This window comes from Homalodisca vitripennis, chromosome 6 (genome assembly GCF_021130785.1).
Source record: "Homalodisca vitripennis isolate AUS2020 chromosome 6, UT_GWSS_2.1, whole genome shotgun sequence".
In the NCBI taxonomy this organism is placed as follows: Eukaryota; Metazoa; Arthropoda; class Insecta; order Hemiptera; family Cicadellidae; genus Homalodisca; species Homalodisca vitripennis.
The window spans coordinates 108,120,642-108,140,873 of NC_060212.1; the positions used below are offsets into that span (position 1 = coordinate 108,120,642).

Here is a 20,232-nt window from a genome sequence, read left to right on the forward strand (position 1 = left end):
CAACGCTTATAGTGAGAATGTAAATTTAAATACTCATTAAACACTAATAAAATAAATAAACAAAAGCTATGAAATATTGCTCGTACCATATTTAAAAAACAAAACGTAGTACAAAATAAAATTTTTCTGTAAAAGATGATCTAAAATACGGGTTCTGTAACTTATATCCATAATAAATCATTAATGTGAACCAAATTTAAAGTTTATTTTATTTAATTTTAAATATGAACAAAGAAACAGACAAAATTATGAATTGTATTTCCTATTGGCACACATCTGTAGCAACTTGTTGAAAGTTACAATTATTTAGAACTAAGCTGTTAATATATAACAAACAATTTAGTTTGTAAAAAAATAAGTATATGTACGCGTAGAGTCATTCTAAAATCAAATTTGTTCTCCAGTCAAATTACTTTAAATTAAAGAGACAATTTTACATATACGAGTCGGCTTTACAGGCGGAAATCTTGATTTTAATCTTATAACAATAATGTTAAGTTACAAATACTTTTACGAACTTATATTTTGTCGTGAAATTGTGGTAGAAATATGCATGCAAACAATTTTTTAATTAAAAAACTATTGTATTAATTGTTAATCACAAATTTCAAGCTGTTTTGTACTTTTATAACTATATTTCTAAAAGGAGGTTGCAAAAATAACGGTATAAAAGTGCACGAGGTTTAACATTGTTCTTATCGGGCAAAACTCAAGGTAATTTCAATACAGCTGGATCTCAATTGCACGGTGTATTAATATAATCAAGTATACAGATTGGTAAAACAATGGAAAACAAATATTTGTTTTAAAAATACTACATATGTGTTCCTTTAATTACTTTTTTTACAAAACAATATTAGATTTTGTGCAAAAAACGGCTGTTGAACAACATTGCTCTTATGAGGGCTAAAACGAAGATGGCTGCCGGGACAACTGCCTCTTAACCTCATGTTCAAATATACATTGGAAAGAGCGGTTTATGTATTGTCTCTACAATGACTCACAAACTTCTTTTGCTATTTTTGTCTACTTTTCTCTTCATAAGATGATGATGCTATCGAGAAAGTAGATTACGTTTTGATATGAACAAAAAACGAAGTGCAAGAAAAAATTGCATTATGTACATTTGGAAGTGTCACTACAATACTATTTTTCAACATAGTCACCATACAATTTTAGGCACTTATCATAACGAACTAGTTTTAAATTCCATAAAATTCTGCCGTCTAAGACTTCAACTATGTTTGCATGTATTTCCTTGGGTTTTCAGGGAGTATGTGTGCACCCACTCCATAGACTGGAATTTGGTTTCGCAATTCACGTGTTTTACCCGTCTTGACTCCTGTAATGATTCGATCGAGCAGGGAGTCGCCATCATTTTCGTAAGTGTCTAAAAATGTCAATAAATCAGCCGTAGGAAAATGTCATTAAGATTTTCGGTACCCATCTTGCCCAAAATTTATGGTAACCAAACTTATGCGTAACAAGCTCCGTGATTTGAGGAAAACTAAGTGAGAGTTCTGTTGTTGTGACTCAGTGGTCTTCTTTAATCTTCTAATCGACTTTAGAGGTAATTACCTCGGTCTCAATGCTTGGCCGTCTACTTCGTTCGTCATCATGGTCGCTAGTTTGCCATTTTAAACCTAATGCACTCCACCTTTAGTAATCACATTGTTCTTATAAACTTCACAGAGTTGGCGATAAATCTAAATTGGTTTATTGTGCTTAGCCAACAAAAACCGTATTAACACCACACTTCTCAACTCGTGGGATTTTCAATTGCGTCACACATTTTAAACAGCTATTGTAAAAAAACAAGGAGCAAAAATAACCTCTCACTAGTACGGCAGGATAGCCACTCAACAGTTAAAGGAGAAACTCCCTGAGCTGACACCAATATGGCTGCGATAGTCCCGCCCCTAGCGGTTACAGAGCAAAACGTAATCTACTTTCTGGATAGCCCTCGTATTCGACACAAATATATTCGAAACGACAAAATGAGGCAATAAACTTAGGGGTACTTAGCTCCTATTACGGTACAAGGGGCAAATATTGGGATATAACCAAAATGTAAATTTCGACCGCTATCTTGCTGCTACTTTTTATTTTGAGGAATTTTGTTAACATTTGATTGATAGCGAGATGATTAAGTAGATTATTAGTTCTAATTTAAAAAGAAAATAGTTATTGTTACAATACATTTTTACGTTCAAAACTAAATTGATTCCAATAAAAATCGATCTTGACCGTATTCTATAGCTAAGTATGATATAAAATACATTTCCAAATTTTATTAAGATAACATCACCGTAATAGCTTACAAAACAGTGTAAAAAATACATTCTAAACTAGTACTCAGCCCTTTGGCTTCAACATCTTTCTGTAACAATTCTCACAAGGAGTGGATCCGTTGTCGAACTGTAGTGGGCAGATGTAATGGATAGGAATGTACATGGGAACTGGATCGAGATCCGCCATGTATTTTTGGGTTCTCAAAAAAAAGGAACACTTTCCAATCATTGCTTCTTGCACTCTTTAACGGGAAGTTTACCCGGGCTTCACTCCTTAGAGGACATTGGCTGGATTGGCTTCGTGGTTTGATGGTATGGCGAGAAATTAATAGTAGACTATCTTAAGCTTCATTTCTTTATTTGAAGTTTGTTTTTGACAATGAAAGGATTGTGAAGGAAGCACAAACACAATTATCTGGACATTTGTAACCGTTCAGTGACATAAAGAATCAGTAACACTACGTTTCGAGCAACACTACTGCAATCTGATCTTTTACTCAGGTAAATAACTCATCTAACAAAAAGTTAAAACCTAGATTTTAATTATTTGTTAGATTAGTTATTTACCTGAAGGAGATTTCAGATAGCAGATCTCGAAACGTAGTGATACTGATGTTTTTTTATTACTGAACGATGGCAAATGTCCGGAAAAAAATCCCGTTTTCTTAATTTGTTTTACTCTTTTTGTTACAACTACTTTGTACTTTAGTATGAGCAATAAAAGTATGGTAGCTGTCAAATAATACAGCATTCGATATATGTAAAACCAAAAATACATAGCTGCCTGTTACTATGTGATCATTATCGTAGTTAATTATTAATTAGAAATACTATAACATTGTTTAGAAAAAACGATTATGATCACTACGCTATCTACTGTGTAGAAATAGCAATGCATGTAAACTTTAAACCGTTATTATAATTATTCTTTGTGAGTATCCCATGGTAGTTTGTGTAAACATTCTTGTTCATTTTAGTAACACAGTATTATAATTTAAATTGTGTAAGAGCGGTGGGGAAGGGGGTGGGGTTGCATGAAGTGGCAAAGATCCTCTTGTGGCTCCGAAACAGTTGCTATTGACAATATTGGAGGAGCGATTATCACTATCCTATTGTTCTATACCAGCAGGTCATTAACAGCCTTTACTTTAGACATAGTAACAATAGAAACGTCCTTGCATATATTATAAAAGATTCATGTTGATAGTTATGATTACGTTTTTGTGACATTACATAGCACAGTCACGGATAAGATAATAAGCACAATATCCCGTTGTTAACGGCGTATATAGAAGTGGGCTTGGGATGGTTTATCCTCCCTCCAAACCTTCGAGAAGGATTATTGACTAATTACGTCATTAAAGTAATCTCCCGAGGTGCTTCATAAAATTAATAGAAATAAAAATCTTTAAGACTTTATACTTTTATTATTATATTTTATGTAAACTAAAAGCCTCGGAGATACCATACAATTCAAAATATGCTGATTGTTTAAATAATACTTGTCTTATACACAAATATAGAAAACAATCTATAAATTTTACATATATGAAAGAAATTTAATTGCCGAAATTAATCCTGACATACTATTTAACGACAAAGATGTTAAAAAAAATTATTATCCGTAGAATTTTAAAGAGTATAAATTAGTCACATATGAATTAAATTAACATTTTCTCCCAGGAGAATTCACTTCAGGCTGGTGTATACCTTCTAGTACCCACACTGGGTACAGCAAAAACCGATGTGTCACTTAAATCCGGGCAACCTTATGGATGTCCAGGAGCGGCACATCACTAACCGAAAAAATCGAGATTCTGGGGTTCAAGAGTAGATCGTTACATTAGGTCTAGTCTACTGCGGGAGATGACTGTTGGTGTTGATGGGGCTCCCTAAAGGTTCTTGTCAACCTAGACATAAGGGCGTGCCATCTTTGCCTACTTTGACTAGAGAGGCTGGTTCAGAGCTGGATTCCCCTTCTTTCGACGGGACATGATCCAAGTGCCCTAAATTCTTCCTCATGGATCTGGACAGGAGGCAGCCCCTACCCCCAAACTTACCCATACAGAATATCCTGTCACTCCGGAAGCAGCGTAAAGGTTCTTATAGGACTAGGTACAATTTTCTAAGTTTCTTGTCATGAGAGAAAAAATATACCATCTAACTAAGAAATTAGTTTGACAAATTTCAATTAATAATGTTATTAAATTGTATATTTCATGTACATTTTTCAAAAGACGAATGAAAAAAAAAACTTTGATTTAGAAATGGTAACCTGATTGGCATTTTAATAACGCATGCTCAATCCGTGTTATTAAATGGCAATATTAGAAAATCTGATTTCGATTTTTATTTTAAAACCCCCGATATAAAATATTTTTATTTTATATTTAATTGAAACCGAACAGCACGAACGTCTTAAGCATTTATAGGAGTAGAATTTGACGTTAATGTATATTTTAAGTTTTCCATTGTTTCTTTATTATAAACAGGGTGCCAAATATTTTAGGGCATCAATGAGAGATAATACAACAATGAAATTAACTCCGAAATTCATTAGCCTCTATGTCTGCCTTTGTGTGATTTTAGAAAACAGTTTTTATTCTTTAGAGGTTTTAGACAAATTGATTATATTTGTCGTGATACAACATATATGGTGTATATAGGCTACTGTACCAATAATTATAGATGTGAATCGTATCTACGTTATAAATATTTTCATGAATATGTTTAGATTAGGTAAAAAGGTGCAACATTTTATTTTCAAATAAAATTATAACTAGCTTATGAAAAACCGCTCAAATTTAAACAGAGTGTTGAGGCATTACTTATTTGCCTCAGTACTGATATGAATAAATGCATAACAAATATGATATTACAAAGAGTGGGCACTCCAATTTGGTATCCTTGTCATTGTAATGTTTTTTCATAATAAACATGAGTCTTTCCACAGTACGTACCAAAGCATTGTTGTTGAGCAATCCAATAACAAAATCTCTATTTGCATATTCTTGAGTATGTTGATAGACAAAACAACTTGAACTTGAAACTTAACAACAACACTTAACAAGGGTGGTGCATCAAATGTTGATAGCAATTTGATAATTAAAGGTGTACTACATTTTAACGCTTCTCAGTAACATTATTTTGTTTGTAAAATAGTATCTATTCAATATTAAGCCATTTAGGTAAAGCTCTCATGAGTGAACCATGTTTCATCAAGAATGCATAAGTTTGGTATCATTTTTTGTGATACAATTTTAGGGCTTTTAGTAATCAAAATGTATTTTGATCTGTGTTTAGTTTTCATAAAACTGACATCTAGATTTGAACACCGAACATTTTTGAAGGGCTGAAAGGAAAACGTTCTAGTTATGTCTTAGCAATGAATAAGTTCGCAAATTATAAGTACGGTATGCTAAATTTGAATGCTCTGTATCAAACCTTTGACAAAAAAGACTATATTTCTAAAACACATACGGACAGACAGACAAAAACCCAAGCATTTTTGGACGTATGTTCCATTGAGTTATTTTCATTCTTTATCTCTAATAAAATTGTCTACGCTGTATGCCTTTCAGGTGTTAAAATTCGCAACAGGAAGGTATATTAGGGAGAACCGCCTGTCACTTAATATTAGGAGAGTTAATTACGTTAGTCAATTCATCTTATGACATCGCTCACTGAATCATAGTAATTGGGGGCATTGATGAGGGGAATTTAAAATCGTAGAAGTAACTCTATTTGACCATATTGGATTTATTTACCTATTCGACGTATTTTCCACATTTACAACACTTTGAGTACTTACAAGTTAAAATATTTAAACACAGAAAGGGGTGACTTTTTCCAACCCCCCCCCCCCCCCCCCCGAAATATGAAATGGTAGTTTGAACCTCCAAACTCAAGTGATAGATACGTCACTGTATGTTGTACGCTATAAAAGCGCCACGTTGAGGTTTACGGCACCACTAAGACTACACTTCAATCTCGTACTTTATCGCTATGTTGACGTCACGGTTGCGTAGAGTAGGCTACTGCAGGAGTGTATATCCCATTAAAGGTAATATAGGATAATAAACGACTGGATTCAGCTTTTATTATGACTGCCATAATGTGCGACCGAAATGTTGTTATTACAAACCCACTGTGAGTTAATTAAGGATATTAACAGAATAGCGTGTGTCCATTCTGGTATCTGAGTGGTTCGTTTTCCACGGTATGAGCTCAGAGACACGGGTTTCAATCCTGGTTCATGTTCGCACACTAGCAAACAATCATCTGAGCCTAACCCGAAGTTGCGTTTACGTGTTGAAGCTTCAGAACAGTTTTTCGACCCATTATAATGTCACAAGACAAGAGTTGTACATAAAAAGACAGATTATATAAAAATATTAAAGTTTTCTTTATAGAATTATAGGTCGACAGGTTTCTTTCGATCTTGTCCCAAACTGTATCTAAAAAGTATTGTTCAAGGGAATTAATTCCCAAGGAGGGTTCACTTCTTAATGGTTTATATCTTCTAGTTGAACCTACAATGGGTACAGAAAAACTGATGCGTCACTTACATCTGGGTAATCCAGTAGACGTATAGAAGTGGTACATTATTAACCGAAAATGTGATGAGTTAAAGGGCGGTTTGCTAGATCTAATATACGGAGAAGTAAGCTCCCTTACTGTTTTTGTTAGCCTAGACATAAGGGAGTGCTGTCCCCTGCCTACTTTCAATGAAGAGGCTGACATAGAGCTGGCCTTCCCATCTACCAAGGTGACATAAGTGATATATAGCACGTCATCCCTCATCATGTGACCTCAACAGGAGTCTGCTCCCCATCCTGACAATCCTGTCACCGAAAAAAGCTGAAGGTCCTTTTAGGACTAAGGGAAATGAGAGGTTTCTCAGCTTCTCGTCCTCAGTGAACAAAAATCTACCTTCACGTGTGATGGCTATATTTGAGTGCTATCCATATTTGGACATAATCTGAGGAAGGTGAATTAAAGGGTTAGGTTTGATAGGGTAAAAAATTGACCAGACGATACGTTGCAAGAGGATTAGTTTGATAAGTGTTACTACGGTAGGTGGGTCTTGTAGTCGTTGCTAGAGAGGTCATGTGACAAGTGTGATTAGTTGTGGATGGGAATAACTTTTACAGAGGGGTTCAACTGTGTTTGTGGACTCAAGGACAATAGTAAAATTAACAAAGACAGGGGAAATAGCCGGTACGATGTTATTGGTGTCATAAAAAATTAGGCACACAAAAGTAGAATTTGCTCAGTGAGGCATTTCAAAGTTCAAATATTTTAAAATTTACCCAATTTTTAGAAGGTTGCCTAAATTGTAGAAACATCCATCATCAATAGAGAAAAAAAGACAAAACAGAATATTTAGTAAAATACTTCGTTTGATTTATATGTACCTAAAGTGTTTGGTTTATTACTTTATATAACTTAGTGTACTGCAACTGGAATTTGCATATACTTTTAAAATGTTTGGTATTGTTTAAAAATGGTATAAATGTAAGCAATTGGCGAGATTTATTACAGAATACACAATAGAAAAGAAATATGTGCTAGTTTATGTTATATAACTTTTTCTAAAAATTCATCCTTGAAGATCTCACTTTAGTGGATTATCTGGGCCTAGATTTATAAATGAGATAATTTTGTTGACTTTCTTCGAAAAGTTTGAAGACAATCTAGTTATACCAGTTCCTTTTAAATGCTGCTCACCAAAAATTTAGGCTATTTCAAAAGTAGTTTTCAAAGCTATAGAAAGATCTTTTATACATTCAGTCGAACGATTCACAAAATGGGAACTTCCAACTTTACTAAGGACTAAATAAGTGCAAAGGCGTTAAGCCTATTAGTGGTATAAAGATACAAGATATTGAGAGATTCTCATAGGCTAGAGTATTCCCAGTGACAGATAGCTTTCTTTGGTCGTTAGCTCCAAAGTCTGAGAAATTCGACAGGGTGAAAGATTCTCCATAGAAATATTCAGAATACGAGAACTCCCATAACCGGGGATTCTCAAGTGAGCTAAAAGGCTAGAATAAATCCAATTCCCTTAGGTAAGGATTTCCGTGGACTAAAAAAGAGATTTTTACAAGAGGATGTCAAATTCATAAAAACGGAGCTGGGAGAGGAAAAGTTTAAGCTTACACAGGTTTCTATATTCGTTTAAGGAGATTTTAGAAGTTGGAGTTTCTAGAAGATTAAACATGTCATAGACGAAAGATTTTAGAAGCTAGAAGTTTCCAAGTGCTCAGAGCTTTCACAAACAGCACAGTTTCCCGTCTTACAATGGAGGAAATTTTCTAGAAGTCGTCAGATCTGTGAAGGTTCTTGAGACTAGAAAATGTCCTAAAATCAAATGATTTCAGAATCCAGGTGCTTTAGTGTTCATGGTTTTTGAACGCCGTGAGTTTTGCAAACAGTGACTACATTTTCTGTATTTATATTTTAGTTCTTATTAAATTTTTTGTAATATTGAAGGTAACTCTTCCAAATATTAATTATACTTAAAATTATCTAGATTTGAAAAACAGTAAAATATTAAACAATAAAAGGAACATGAAGGGTTGAAGTAATGGTAAAGGAAGGTCTATTTACAGAATCAATCTAAATAGTTTAAATTGAATAAAAAAAGAGCAGTGGCATTATTCTTTTGTGTCAGTGTTTCCATTTTTGACTACTCCTACTGTTCTTGTGAGCTCGACTGTCAGGACGTCCTCCTAGTGTTGTGTGTGGTGGACTCGCCTGTAATACTAGCCTACAACAATAATTTATTACAAGGATTAACAATGTAATAACTCATTTACCCAGAGGCGAAAAACTCGACTGGCAAAATACTTCGATGGCTTAAAATTAAGGTAAGATTCAAAATAATGTTAATCACAACTTAACATAATTATCATATCTTAATAACCAAAAAAGACAATAGCAAAATAATGAATATGACAAGAATAAGAAAATTAAACCTAATTGAAAGATCTACATTTTCAAAAATAATCTACAGTATGCGATCAACTAAAACCTGCTAATTCTATCTCAGGCATTCTTAGCACTCTTCTTGCAAAACTGTATTAATAAATTGCGTCATAAACACGTCATTATTGAAGGGGGAAGTGCGCTTTAAGTAGTGCGTCGGTTCCATTCAGTGCTAAGTAAGTGTAGGTTGTAGTGCATAAGTAGTGAACTAGCTAACCGATCATATGTATGTCTTAGGTTAACAATATGTAATTAAAAATACATAACACAGCCTTATAAAGATTAGAAATTATTATGTATTTTATGTGCAGAAGTTTTAGCATTATGTGTTTGACATGCTTTTTCATCAAGCAGGTTTAGAGACTAAAGGGTCTAACTACACAATGTTTAGTCAGTTTTAAGTATAATTATGAATACTTGTTTATTAGTTCTGTAGCAATATATATTTAACTTGTGACTAAAGTGTAATATACAGAATGTGACAAAACTCTCCATACAAAGATATTGGTCCATGGATCAAAAGGAGCCAAAAACTAAATGCACCCAGTGGTCTATCTATTTTTCTAGCGTCTGTCTGTCTGTCTGTCTGTGCTACTTAGTTTAAAATATATTTGAAAACTAATCAACAGACTTTAAGCAATCATTATGAACCTGTTTATACAGGGTGTTCATTTGAAAACTTCAAACGCGTATTAAAAGACTTATAGCCCAAGTATAAAAATTCTGTAAAAGAGAGTGTATAGTACTAATTGGAGGGAAAAAAGACATTTTTGTGGGGGTCACTTGAAATCAGTAGTTTTTCACATCCCACTGGTGTCCAAGACTTGAAAAACAGGATCACTGCTGAGTGCAGACGCTTAACCAGAGAAACGTTCAGAAAGGATAGGCAAGAATTTGAAAATAGGTTATTTTTTGCTTGAAAAACAATGGATACCAATTTGAACATTTGATTTGAAGTTTACAAAGGATTTACAACAGTATTCAGTGAGTAATGTTGTTGCTATTAGCAGAAGTAGAGTAGTTTGTAGACTAATAATTGTAATGTAAGAAATTACATTATTGGCTGCTGATACCAAACGGCTTGGCCGATTTCAATTTTTTATCAAAATACAGAATTTTTTATGAGCTTCAATTTGAGGTGTCACAAGGTGCCATTTCAAAATTTTGACTCTGGGTAGGGGGGCATGAGGGTGAGCACCCCCATTTTGAAAATTGTTTTGTTTTCCAAATTAGTACTATACACTCCCGTTTACAGAATTTTGATACTTGGGCTATAAGTCTTTTAATACGAGTTTGAAGTTTTCAAATGAATACCCGTATAGATGAAATCTATAAAAAACAGTTTGATTGAATTTGGCAATTAAATAAATAAATGAAGGCCATTTCAAATGTTTAGACTAAATCTTTCAAAGTACTAATTTTATACAAAGTCACATTTTTATAAAATTTAATTCAATCAATGAGGTATTTCAATTTATATTTTCTGAGTTGGTTTTATTTATTTGATAAGAAGCCTCCGAAATTTGGTAGGAACATTAAATGACACATTAGATGTTGTAAACTGGTTTACAAATAACTGATGTATTGTCAATTTAGTTCGACCTTGTACTTCAAATCTCAAGTTTCTACATAGTATCCAAAAAAGTTCTTGACTCAAAATTGACGCATCATAGGACTAATTCCTGTGTAAATGAGATTTTTTGCAAAATTTCGACATATGAACTCTTTCTCAATAACTCTTACTTTACGATATATTCAGATTTTTGTTCATTATATTGGGTGTCATACCAGTGTTTTAATAATAAAAGTGTATATACAATGTCACTATAAAATTATGTATGTGTTGAGATAGTAAAATTTCTTGAAGGGGTATTGAGTTTGTTTGTACATTTATTAACTTTGGTATTTTCTCGTCACCACCATCATTATTACTCATAAGACCAATGTAAAAATACTCGCTAACGCTTAGCAAAGTCCCATGGAGTCAAATTCGTCAAATTTGAACTCAACGTTCCTCATATTGAAATAAAGCTTCATGAAAATGGTTAAGTCTTGTCAGTTCATTTTCAAGGTATCAGACACAATTGACATTAACTAGCCCCTGGAGCGATGAATTTGATATGATATGATAAATACTTCGCTAAAGCTCGTCAAATAACAGTTCAAAAGTGCAACAATTAACAGCTAACAAACTATTTTCAATGCATTAATTTGTTTACACTGGTCCATTGTAGAACTCATGGTCCATGAAACAACATCCTTACGTTCGTGTAGAGAGTTTTGTTGTTAGACATGTATTTATATGGTAATGTTTATATAATTCAAATTTAATTAGTCCAAATAAAGCATGGATTCACCGAAAGAGGTATTTGTTCCGTTCCAACGACATTCTCCATTTTTTTAAGAAAGATATCCGTTTTAAAATGTCATTAAGGATATCAAGTCACTTTGCCTTCGTCTTGTTAAAGATGACATAAATACAGTTTTATTCTGTACTTTCACTTTGGGAAACCTTCTTTGGACATTGTATTTACAATATCAATGGTTATAATTGACGTTTTATGTTGATTTTGGTTGAAGAAAACTCACTGAATCAAGTGCTTATTTGATTTATCCTTCTTAGATTAGTTGAATCTGAGTAATATTATTAGAGAAAATTCAGCTTGACTTCCAAATTGTTTCAAATTTTCCTGCATTCAAATCTCTAGTATGGTATAAAATTTCTATTTTATTGTCTGTATGTTTTGGGAATTTGAATAAACCTTTCAACCTTAGGAAGGTTACGAAAGGACATTCAACTTGAATTCTTAATAATTTCAAAATGTTTCTAAACTTTAAGATTTCTGATATGGTATACGTGTTTTTTGCCTTTTCCTTTGGATGTACTTTTATGATTTGAAAAACCATTCAAAGTGGTGTTATCAATGGGTTATTTTAATTTCAATGTTATGAGCAAGTTCTATTTAATTCATGAGACACTTCAATTATTCAATTAATACTAAAAAATTATATTAAGAGGAACACATGAAATTATGAAAATGAAATTATATATTAATCATTAACTATATAAAATGAATCAATGTTAAAAATTAATATAATTATGTTTCACTTGATAAATTATCAAAAATTAGCTTTAAATCATTTAATAATAAATATATTTTTCAAAACATATTTAAATTGGTTTAATTTTAATTTGTATATTTTAAATGTATTGTAACGTCGCAAGGTAAGATGAAGTCTAGGGCTGAAAATGACTTTCGCGAGAGGTTGGTATAACTTCAGGATGTGATCATTGACACAAAAGGAAGAAAATGGTACATATGAATATACCGGATGTCTTACAAGTCACACCATCCATATAAACTTTCTTATAAATAGAGATGGAGTGATTTACTTTAGGGAATGTTTACATGACCAATTTTGGAGTTGGCTTATGTATTAAAATTGTTGACTACCATTAATAAGTCAAAATGTTTAAACAGGAACCCCACGCAAGTGACACCTCATTTTAAAGGCATTATCTTATAAAAATATGAAGAAAGGCGCAAACTAGATGTTTCTAATGTTACTGTATCACATTTGGTGGCCCATTAAAGTTTGATTTTTTTATAAAAACCTCACAGACAAACTTACATTTAAAGTTATTGTAAGGCAGATAAAATATTCACTCACTCACTAAGTATTTTGAGAAATATCGACACGAAATCATAAAACATGTTATTACAAGAATCAATAAACATGAAAAACCATGATTAATATAGCATTTATTAGATTGTCCTGAGAATACCAATAGCTGATTTTTCCATGGCATTTCTTATTGGTTACCAGTTAGTATGTGAGATACATTAGTCAACATATTTCCTATTTCGCTTGTATGAGGTTTTGTTAAATTTAAAACAATTAATACATATTAATGTCAACTTTAAATTTTGCACTTTCGTTAGGCCAATTAAAGGGAAATTAATACAAAATTTAGTAAAAAATAGTTTTACGAAAATTTTGATAGATTGTTTTGTTATAAATTTTATGAGAAATGCAACATTATCTTATGTGTTTAAATAGTTAAAAACTAAATGAGTTACGATTTTTATTAAGTGGGAAAGGTATTCTTGTATCGAATGGTGATTTTATTATTAGTTTTATGACTGTTAAAAGTTGTTTGAAAAAAAAATATTGATATTCTCAAAAATTGACCGGAACTCTAATTGTCCAATCAATTAAACAAATAGGTTGATTTACTAAGTTATAGCAGAATGATTTGTTCGGTCGTTATTGATGTAATAATTTCCTCAGAAATTGAATTTGAAATGAGAACTTTTTCCTGAACTCCTCAAAGAATATGTACTGCGTAACAATCCAGCTTGTTATGGAGGTTCACTATAAGTTCCTTACTTCCAGCGTTCTTTACTCGAACCTGGATAAAGAACTTCAGTGAACAACAAACCGTTTTCCTCGTTTATTTTCTGAAGCACACGTAAACATATTGGAAACGGTCTTTTATCATTGTTACGTATTGCATTTTCACAACAGTTAAATTCAATTCTCCTTCCAGTCTCTTGTGAAGCCTATCTGCTCACGGGCCACTGAATGCATTGTGCGAGGGTCCTATAAAATAAAAGAGTTTTTCTGCAAAGAAGAATTAGTAAAGTGGAAATGGTACAAATGTTTATGGTCACAGCGGGAATTTAAACCTTGCTAGGTCTAACTCAGATCAAAAGTTGTTTCATACGGTCACTTGGCATATGCCTCTTAAAAATGTATGTGAATGTTTACTTTTATATTTCTCCCGATTTTGTATATTCTTCATTGGAACATTTTATATAGTTCGCATTCCAAGTGATCTGGTTATGGATCTCTGTAATACCAGGACCCATGGGGTACGTTTTACTCTGCATGGTCATGATCCAACGGAATTTTAATTTTTCATTCCTCATTAACACGAAACATCAACCAATCTATCTCCATACACTAATTATTGACATCTTGCTAAAATTTACTTTATTACTCGTTATTTGTTTTGGCAATTATTGTTAATTTAGGTAAACTATAGTTCTGAAATCTTAAATATAAGGGACGAACTAGGTTATTCAGTTATGCCACACATCAAATAGAGCTCATTGTAATATGATTAATAAAAATACATGATTATTGTACCTATCAATTGAAAACCACCGATTCGGGGAAGAATAAGTAGGACAGATTTATAATTAAATTTTATTTATTATACCCTTTTAGTAATTTAAAGTCAATGCGTTAGAAATAATACGTTTTTACTCTATGACTTGAGTCAGCGTGTTGGAAAACTGCTAATTTGTTTAATGCAATGTCTTGATGTAAAACTCAGAATATTATAACATTATTATGGATAATAATAGTTTAGTTATTTTATAACAGTATAAATACTTTTATTGTTAGTTATACTTAATGCCATCAATAATGGCACATAGGTCAGCAGTATTTAAATAATCTGACTAATCACACATTGACTACAGCAATTAGAAGAACAATTGCGGAAAGTTTAGTGACAGGTTAATACTTACTTCCCACAACTGTCAATCAAGGTGAACAACTGATTACGAACAAGTTAAAGATTTCAGAGTATTTCCATTTTATGGAATTATACTTTAATCCTTGCTGATCACCCATATAATGAAAGTAGAAAAATACAGTGCAAATGTGCGTAAACTGAACTTTATACTGTAGTATGTTATAGAAGAGCTGCACGATTTGACACTGACGAAATTGAAGTTTTTTAACGATATACTTTAAGGTTGTCATATACGTAATACCATATTCTTAAGTAGATTACTTTTTTAAACTAATAAACTTATTTCCGAAATACTAGCTTAGAGAAAGATAGTTTCCTCTTTCTTTAATCTGTATTCCAAAAGCGTAATTGTACCTGTACCCAGGATTCAGGAGAAAAGTGCAGGTAGAGCATTCCTTAATTAATAGAATAGTTTTTTTTTGGAGGACATTTCAACAAGAATTTTTGATAGCTCACACTTGCTCTGATGTTCATTTATAAAAAATTGCTGTCTTTGATATTGTTCCATAGTTAAACTTCTTCGTAGAACTCCATAGTCGCATGTAGCTTTTTTATTTTTTATTCTTGTCTTGTGTATGCCCAGGGCACCATTCATATTTTCAGAGTTGTAGACAAACGTGTACCAGTATCCAGCAGAAAAAAGAGCTTCAAAAAGACTACATGATAAGTTTTAGACTAAAGAGACGTTTGAAACAGCTTTTCTGAGTTCTTTGGCATTCAGAATTAATCAGTAAAATCTTTTGGTCTCAGTGTATGGTGTATTTGATTGCAGTGCATTTAAAAGATTTACATTTTTATTCCAAGAATAAGATCTTAAATACCATACTTATTTTTTTAATTTCTTTGTAGTACAATGATTACTATTTTTTTAGCGTATGAAAAAAATTCAAAACAGTTGCCTTCCAACATGAAACGATTTAAAAAGTATGAATTAATTATTGAATAAGTTTAAAATCTTGAACTGGTCAATTTTTGTCACCAAAAGGAAGATTGTGCTATAGTTGAAAATATTTTATATATATTTATAGTATCTAATTTGATAGATCTTGTAAAAAAAATTCGGCTATGTAAATATAAATAAGTTGGAAAGAATACACTTGAAAAGATCATAACTTTGTCTACGGACGTTAAACAATACGGTGGATCAACATTACTTATAATTAGCTCCTTTAATTAGCAGTTAAAACATTGTGGCATACGATAGTACACGTGAAGAATTGTAAAGCAGTTTAAATTATTATAACTAACCACTGCTACGTAACTAACAAATCTTAAGAAAATTACAGTATAATACATAACATACTAGGCGTACCTAGCAAAAACTTATTTTCTCTAATATCGTATGGAATCGAACACATATTTATAGGTTTTATATTAGTTATTTATATTTTATTCTTTATTCACTGCTGTTTATTACACTTTTTACTGATGAGCAATGCTTTATTATTTTTATTTATGAAGTAGACATAGTTAAATATATTTTTTGAGATACATATTACACACATGGTGAGAGGAGTATGTCTAAACTAATGGCTCGAACCATTTGCACAGTGAATTATCTGAATAGAAACAAAAATCAACAAAGAAGAAAATGGGAAAGCGATGCAGACACTTTAAACTGGGATTATCCATTCCAACAAACCTCGTATTTTCCCCAACTTGTTCCTTTTTCCTTACTGTGGATCTAAAAATCAGAAAAATTTTTAAACAAGTGAAAACAACATTAGATCGTTCTACTAGCTCATTATTGTTATCTGCAAACCCTATGAACTGACATTTTGATCACTTCATCAGGTAAAATACTAAAATAAACATTTCACTACGAAAACAACGTCAATCCAATAGTTGCAAGCAATTTAGTAACATTTACACTTCATTTTCTAAAACTTCTACTTGTTTAAAATAAAATCTGTAAAAATACTAAAAAACGTGCAACCTAAATAATATTAAGTAGAATAATAACTTATAACATACATTTTTCATTAATTTCCTCACAAACGGTACACATCCGGACACTCCATATACAGTATTCCTGTATTTTGCTGAACTATAACAACTCAAGACAATTTCTGATGCAGGCAAAGAAGGCCATATAATATTCATAACGATTCCAATTAAAATAACTGCAAATTAGAGGAAATAATGCGGGTGGATATGTCTGTAGCAAACCTATTTGAGGCTTTATAAGTTTTAAAACTAAAGTATCGTTTTTGCATGATCTTACTAGTATCTTACTGTATTTTCAAAATCTCAAAATAATAACTAATAACAGATTTTGTAAGGGTTTAAAAATAAATTATATTACGTTTACAATTATTAAGCCAGAACTCTCAATTTTTAGTATGTCCTTCTTCTAGGGACACAAAAAATGCTGAATAATAATTGTTTTTACTGCCATTACTTTTGGAATAATGATGAGTTAAAGTGGAGAAAGCTCATATTTTAAAGAGGAAACCGTGTTTTTCTCCATATTTTTGGTCATTATAATCCACACTAACACACAAAATATTTTTCTTTTACTCGAATACATGGGTGAATACTATCCAATGAGTAAAAAAATATTTCCGAAGTAATATAATTATATATTTTAATGTGGTAGACGTTTGAAGTGAAATGATAACGTTTGAGAGAGGTCGTCAGGACCCGACTCCGTCAGGGATTTTCTTAAAAAACAAATCAACAATAGTTATGTGTACGTATCAACCTAAATATGAATGACAAAAATGAGTTTTTGTATTTAATCTCCATTGCTGTACTTGCTTAGTATAAGCAAATTTACACCAAAATAAATAGTTTGATATGTATAATTGTTTCCAAAATGAGCTTTAAAAGATCAATTACGTAACGTGATTTCAATAATAAAATATTGATGAAAATTCTACTACACCAATCCCATTTCGTAATAAACGAGGTATCACTTTTAAGAATTTAAATCATTCACAACCCCACACATAAAACAAAATTACCATCACTCACACAATAATAAAGAGCAAGCTACATACACGCAAATCTGTAGTTTCGGTGACATGAGGAACTATTCTACAAATAAAAGACAAAAAGATCATAGATTTCCAGAGTTATGAAACTCGTGTGGGAACACATAAACGTAGTTTTTAGTCGCCTTATATTATTAAATGCTGCTACAATTCGAACAGTATTGTAAACCATAATGCCATCTTCACTCTACAGATCTATATATATCAAGCGTTAAATATGAGAAATGAAACTATTGTTCTTTTCGAATTACTTTCGAATAGTAATTTACAGACTGAATATTATTATTGTAAAGTGAAATTGTGTCACTTTTCGTTTGAACACACTTATAAACGAAACACACCTCCACTACTAACACACATACTATGGACTATTTTACACACTATTTTAACACACATACTATCATCTGTGAAGCTGAGAGTGCAAATTTAGTTTTTCGTAAAATCAATTTAGCTTGTGTGAAATAGTTTATACATTTCTAAAGTTAAGTTCACGATCAGTTTCGTGAACGATTGCTGATTCCAGGCTCTCTGCTGTCGATAAACGAAATCAGCCCCTTCAAATTTAAGAAAATACAGTTTCACGTCTTTTTGGATGTTTCAGGTGAATAAGTCTTCTGTCTGTTTCTAAGAATAATTTCACGTAATTGGTTGTGACTACCCTCTTCGGACCTGAGAATCAATTTCTATTAAATTGAATTACTAATCTATTCATAATTATAGTAATAATTTTGATACACGACCATAACGACAGAAAATATAAAACATCCAAGTTTCCAACGATTAACGGCGCGATCCGACGGCCAAAGCCTAGTACTAATGACGGGTTCGAGCGCGACACTAGCGAATTCTGGTGACCCTCTTTGTTACTAACTAACCTAAGTGAGACTTCTATGCTGTGTTGTCTTCGGATGAGATTGATCTATAGTAAAGACCAACAAATGCTCTTAAAAATATTGATTTGTAGATAAATCATCAGACGTTACTTTGTATTCTATAATACTCCTAGTTGAAATTATTAATTTAACATTGACTACTTTCTCATACGTAACTGCAATTATAACAAAAGGGTTGTGCAAACCGCAATACGAGTAATAATAATATTTATCTTCAACATTTTATCACGTTAAGTAAAAATTTTATTAAAAGAGAAGGATACAATTTTTCCAGTTTCCAATATGACATATCTCAATGTCAGGAACAACTGTTGCTTTAGTTTGACAGGTATTTCGCAGCGTTTGATATGCAAATCTTGTACAATCCATTTCAACTCTCTCCTGCCTAGCAGGTCATGTTTGAGCAGTCTCATATTTATAATTCACATTTTTACTTAAAAATGCCTACAGTATTGTTTGGACATTCTCTGTTTAGAAATCATAATTAAGTTGGTTCTAACCTACTCTATTTTATAATTCCTAAACTGTTTTATCAATATTTAATCATAAATATTTTATCAGATAAAATATATAATTTGAGAAAACGTGATTATCTGTGGGGGATTTTTTTCTTTTCTTACGAACATCACTAATCTATTCTACATTTTACCATCGATGCCGTCTTAGTTGGCTAACAGAAGTCGGTTAAACGAAGCTCAAGTTCTATATATTTTAACATTTAAACTCATAACTTTTTGCGATTACAAACTATGGATTCAAAAGTGAGATTTAATGAGTTTAGGGTTAAATACACATGTGATTACCAAAGAATTACAAATTTTCCGTTTTTCTAATCAATGAATCCATATGTGATGAATATAAGTCAACGCAATGCAAGCAATCTTCGGTTGGACTTAAGAAATAATCACAGAGCTTCACAGAGGTTCTGTAAAGACAAATACATATTTTGATTACTCTACAAGTACAAATTTAGACATAATCAGATCCATACATAACGCCAAAGGCACATTTATGAAGTGCTTTCATAAATTAAATACGTAAAAGATGACGTGTCCGTTTCACATCAAATCAAAAATGTATTTGTTTTGTTATACATAATTAAAAAGTTTGTCTATTCCTGAAGGTACTTTTTCCTTGGCTATAAGTAAACAACAGGGTTGAGGGGCGGTTGATTGTTTTTGAGAATAAAGTTCTCCGAAAAATATTTGGACCAATATGTGATGAAGGGGTGTGGCGAATAAGAAAAAATAGAGAATTACGCAATGTATACCAAGATCCTGATATTGTGGCTTTGGTGAAGGCAAAGAGAATTAGCTGGCTAGGACATGTACATCGGAGACAGGAGGGCACAAGGTTAAAAGAGGTCTACCAGGCGGTACCGACAGGAAGGCGCCCTTTGGGTAGGCCAAAGATAAGATGGTGCGATCAAGTGGTCGAAGATGTGACCCGGTGTGGAGGGTCTGTGGATCTGGCGGAAGACAGGGTGGCGTGGAAGAGGCTCATAGACGAGGCAA

General features: G+C 32.2%; 1 protein-coding gene across 1 annotated transcript in view; it reads right to left on the reverse strand.

Annotated features, from left to right (window-relative positions):
• LOC124364708 (calcium/calmodulin-dependent 3',5'-cyclic nucleotide phosphodiesterase 1-like) overlaps window positions 1–20,232 on the reverse strand; it is a 424,410-nt gene that overhangs the window by 54,616 nt on the left and 349,562 nt on the right. Inside the window, 1 exon segment of the mRNA XM_046820399.1 lies at window positions 16,472–16,513. Coding sequence (XP_046676355.1) covers window positions 16,472–16,513 — 42 coding nt within the window.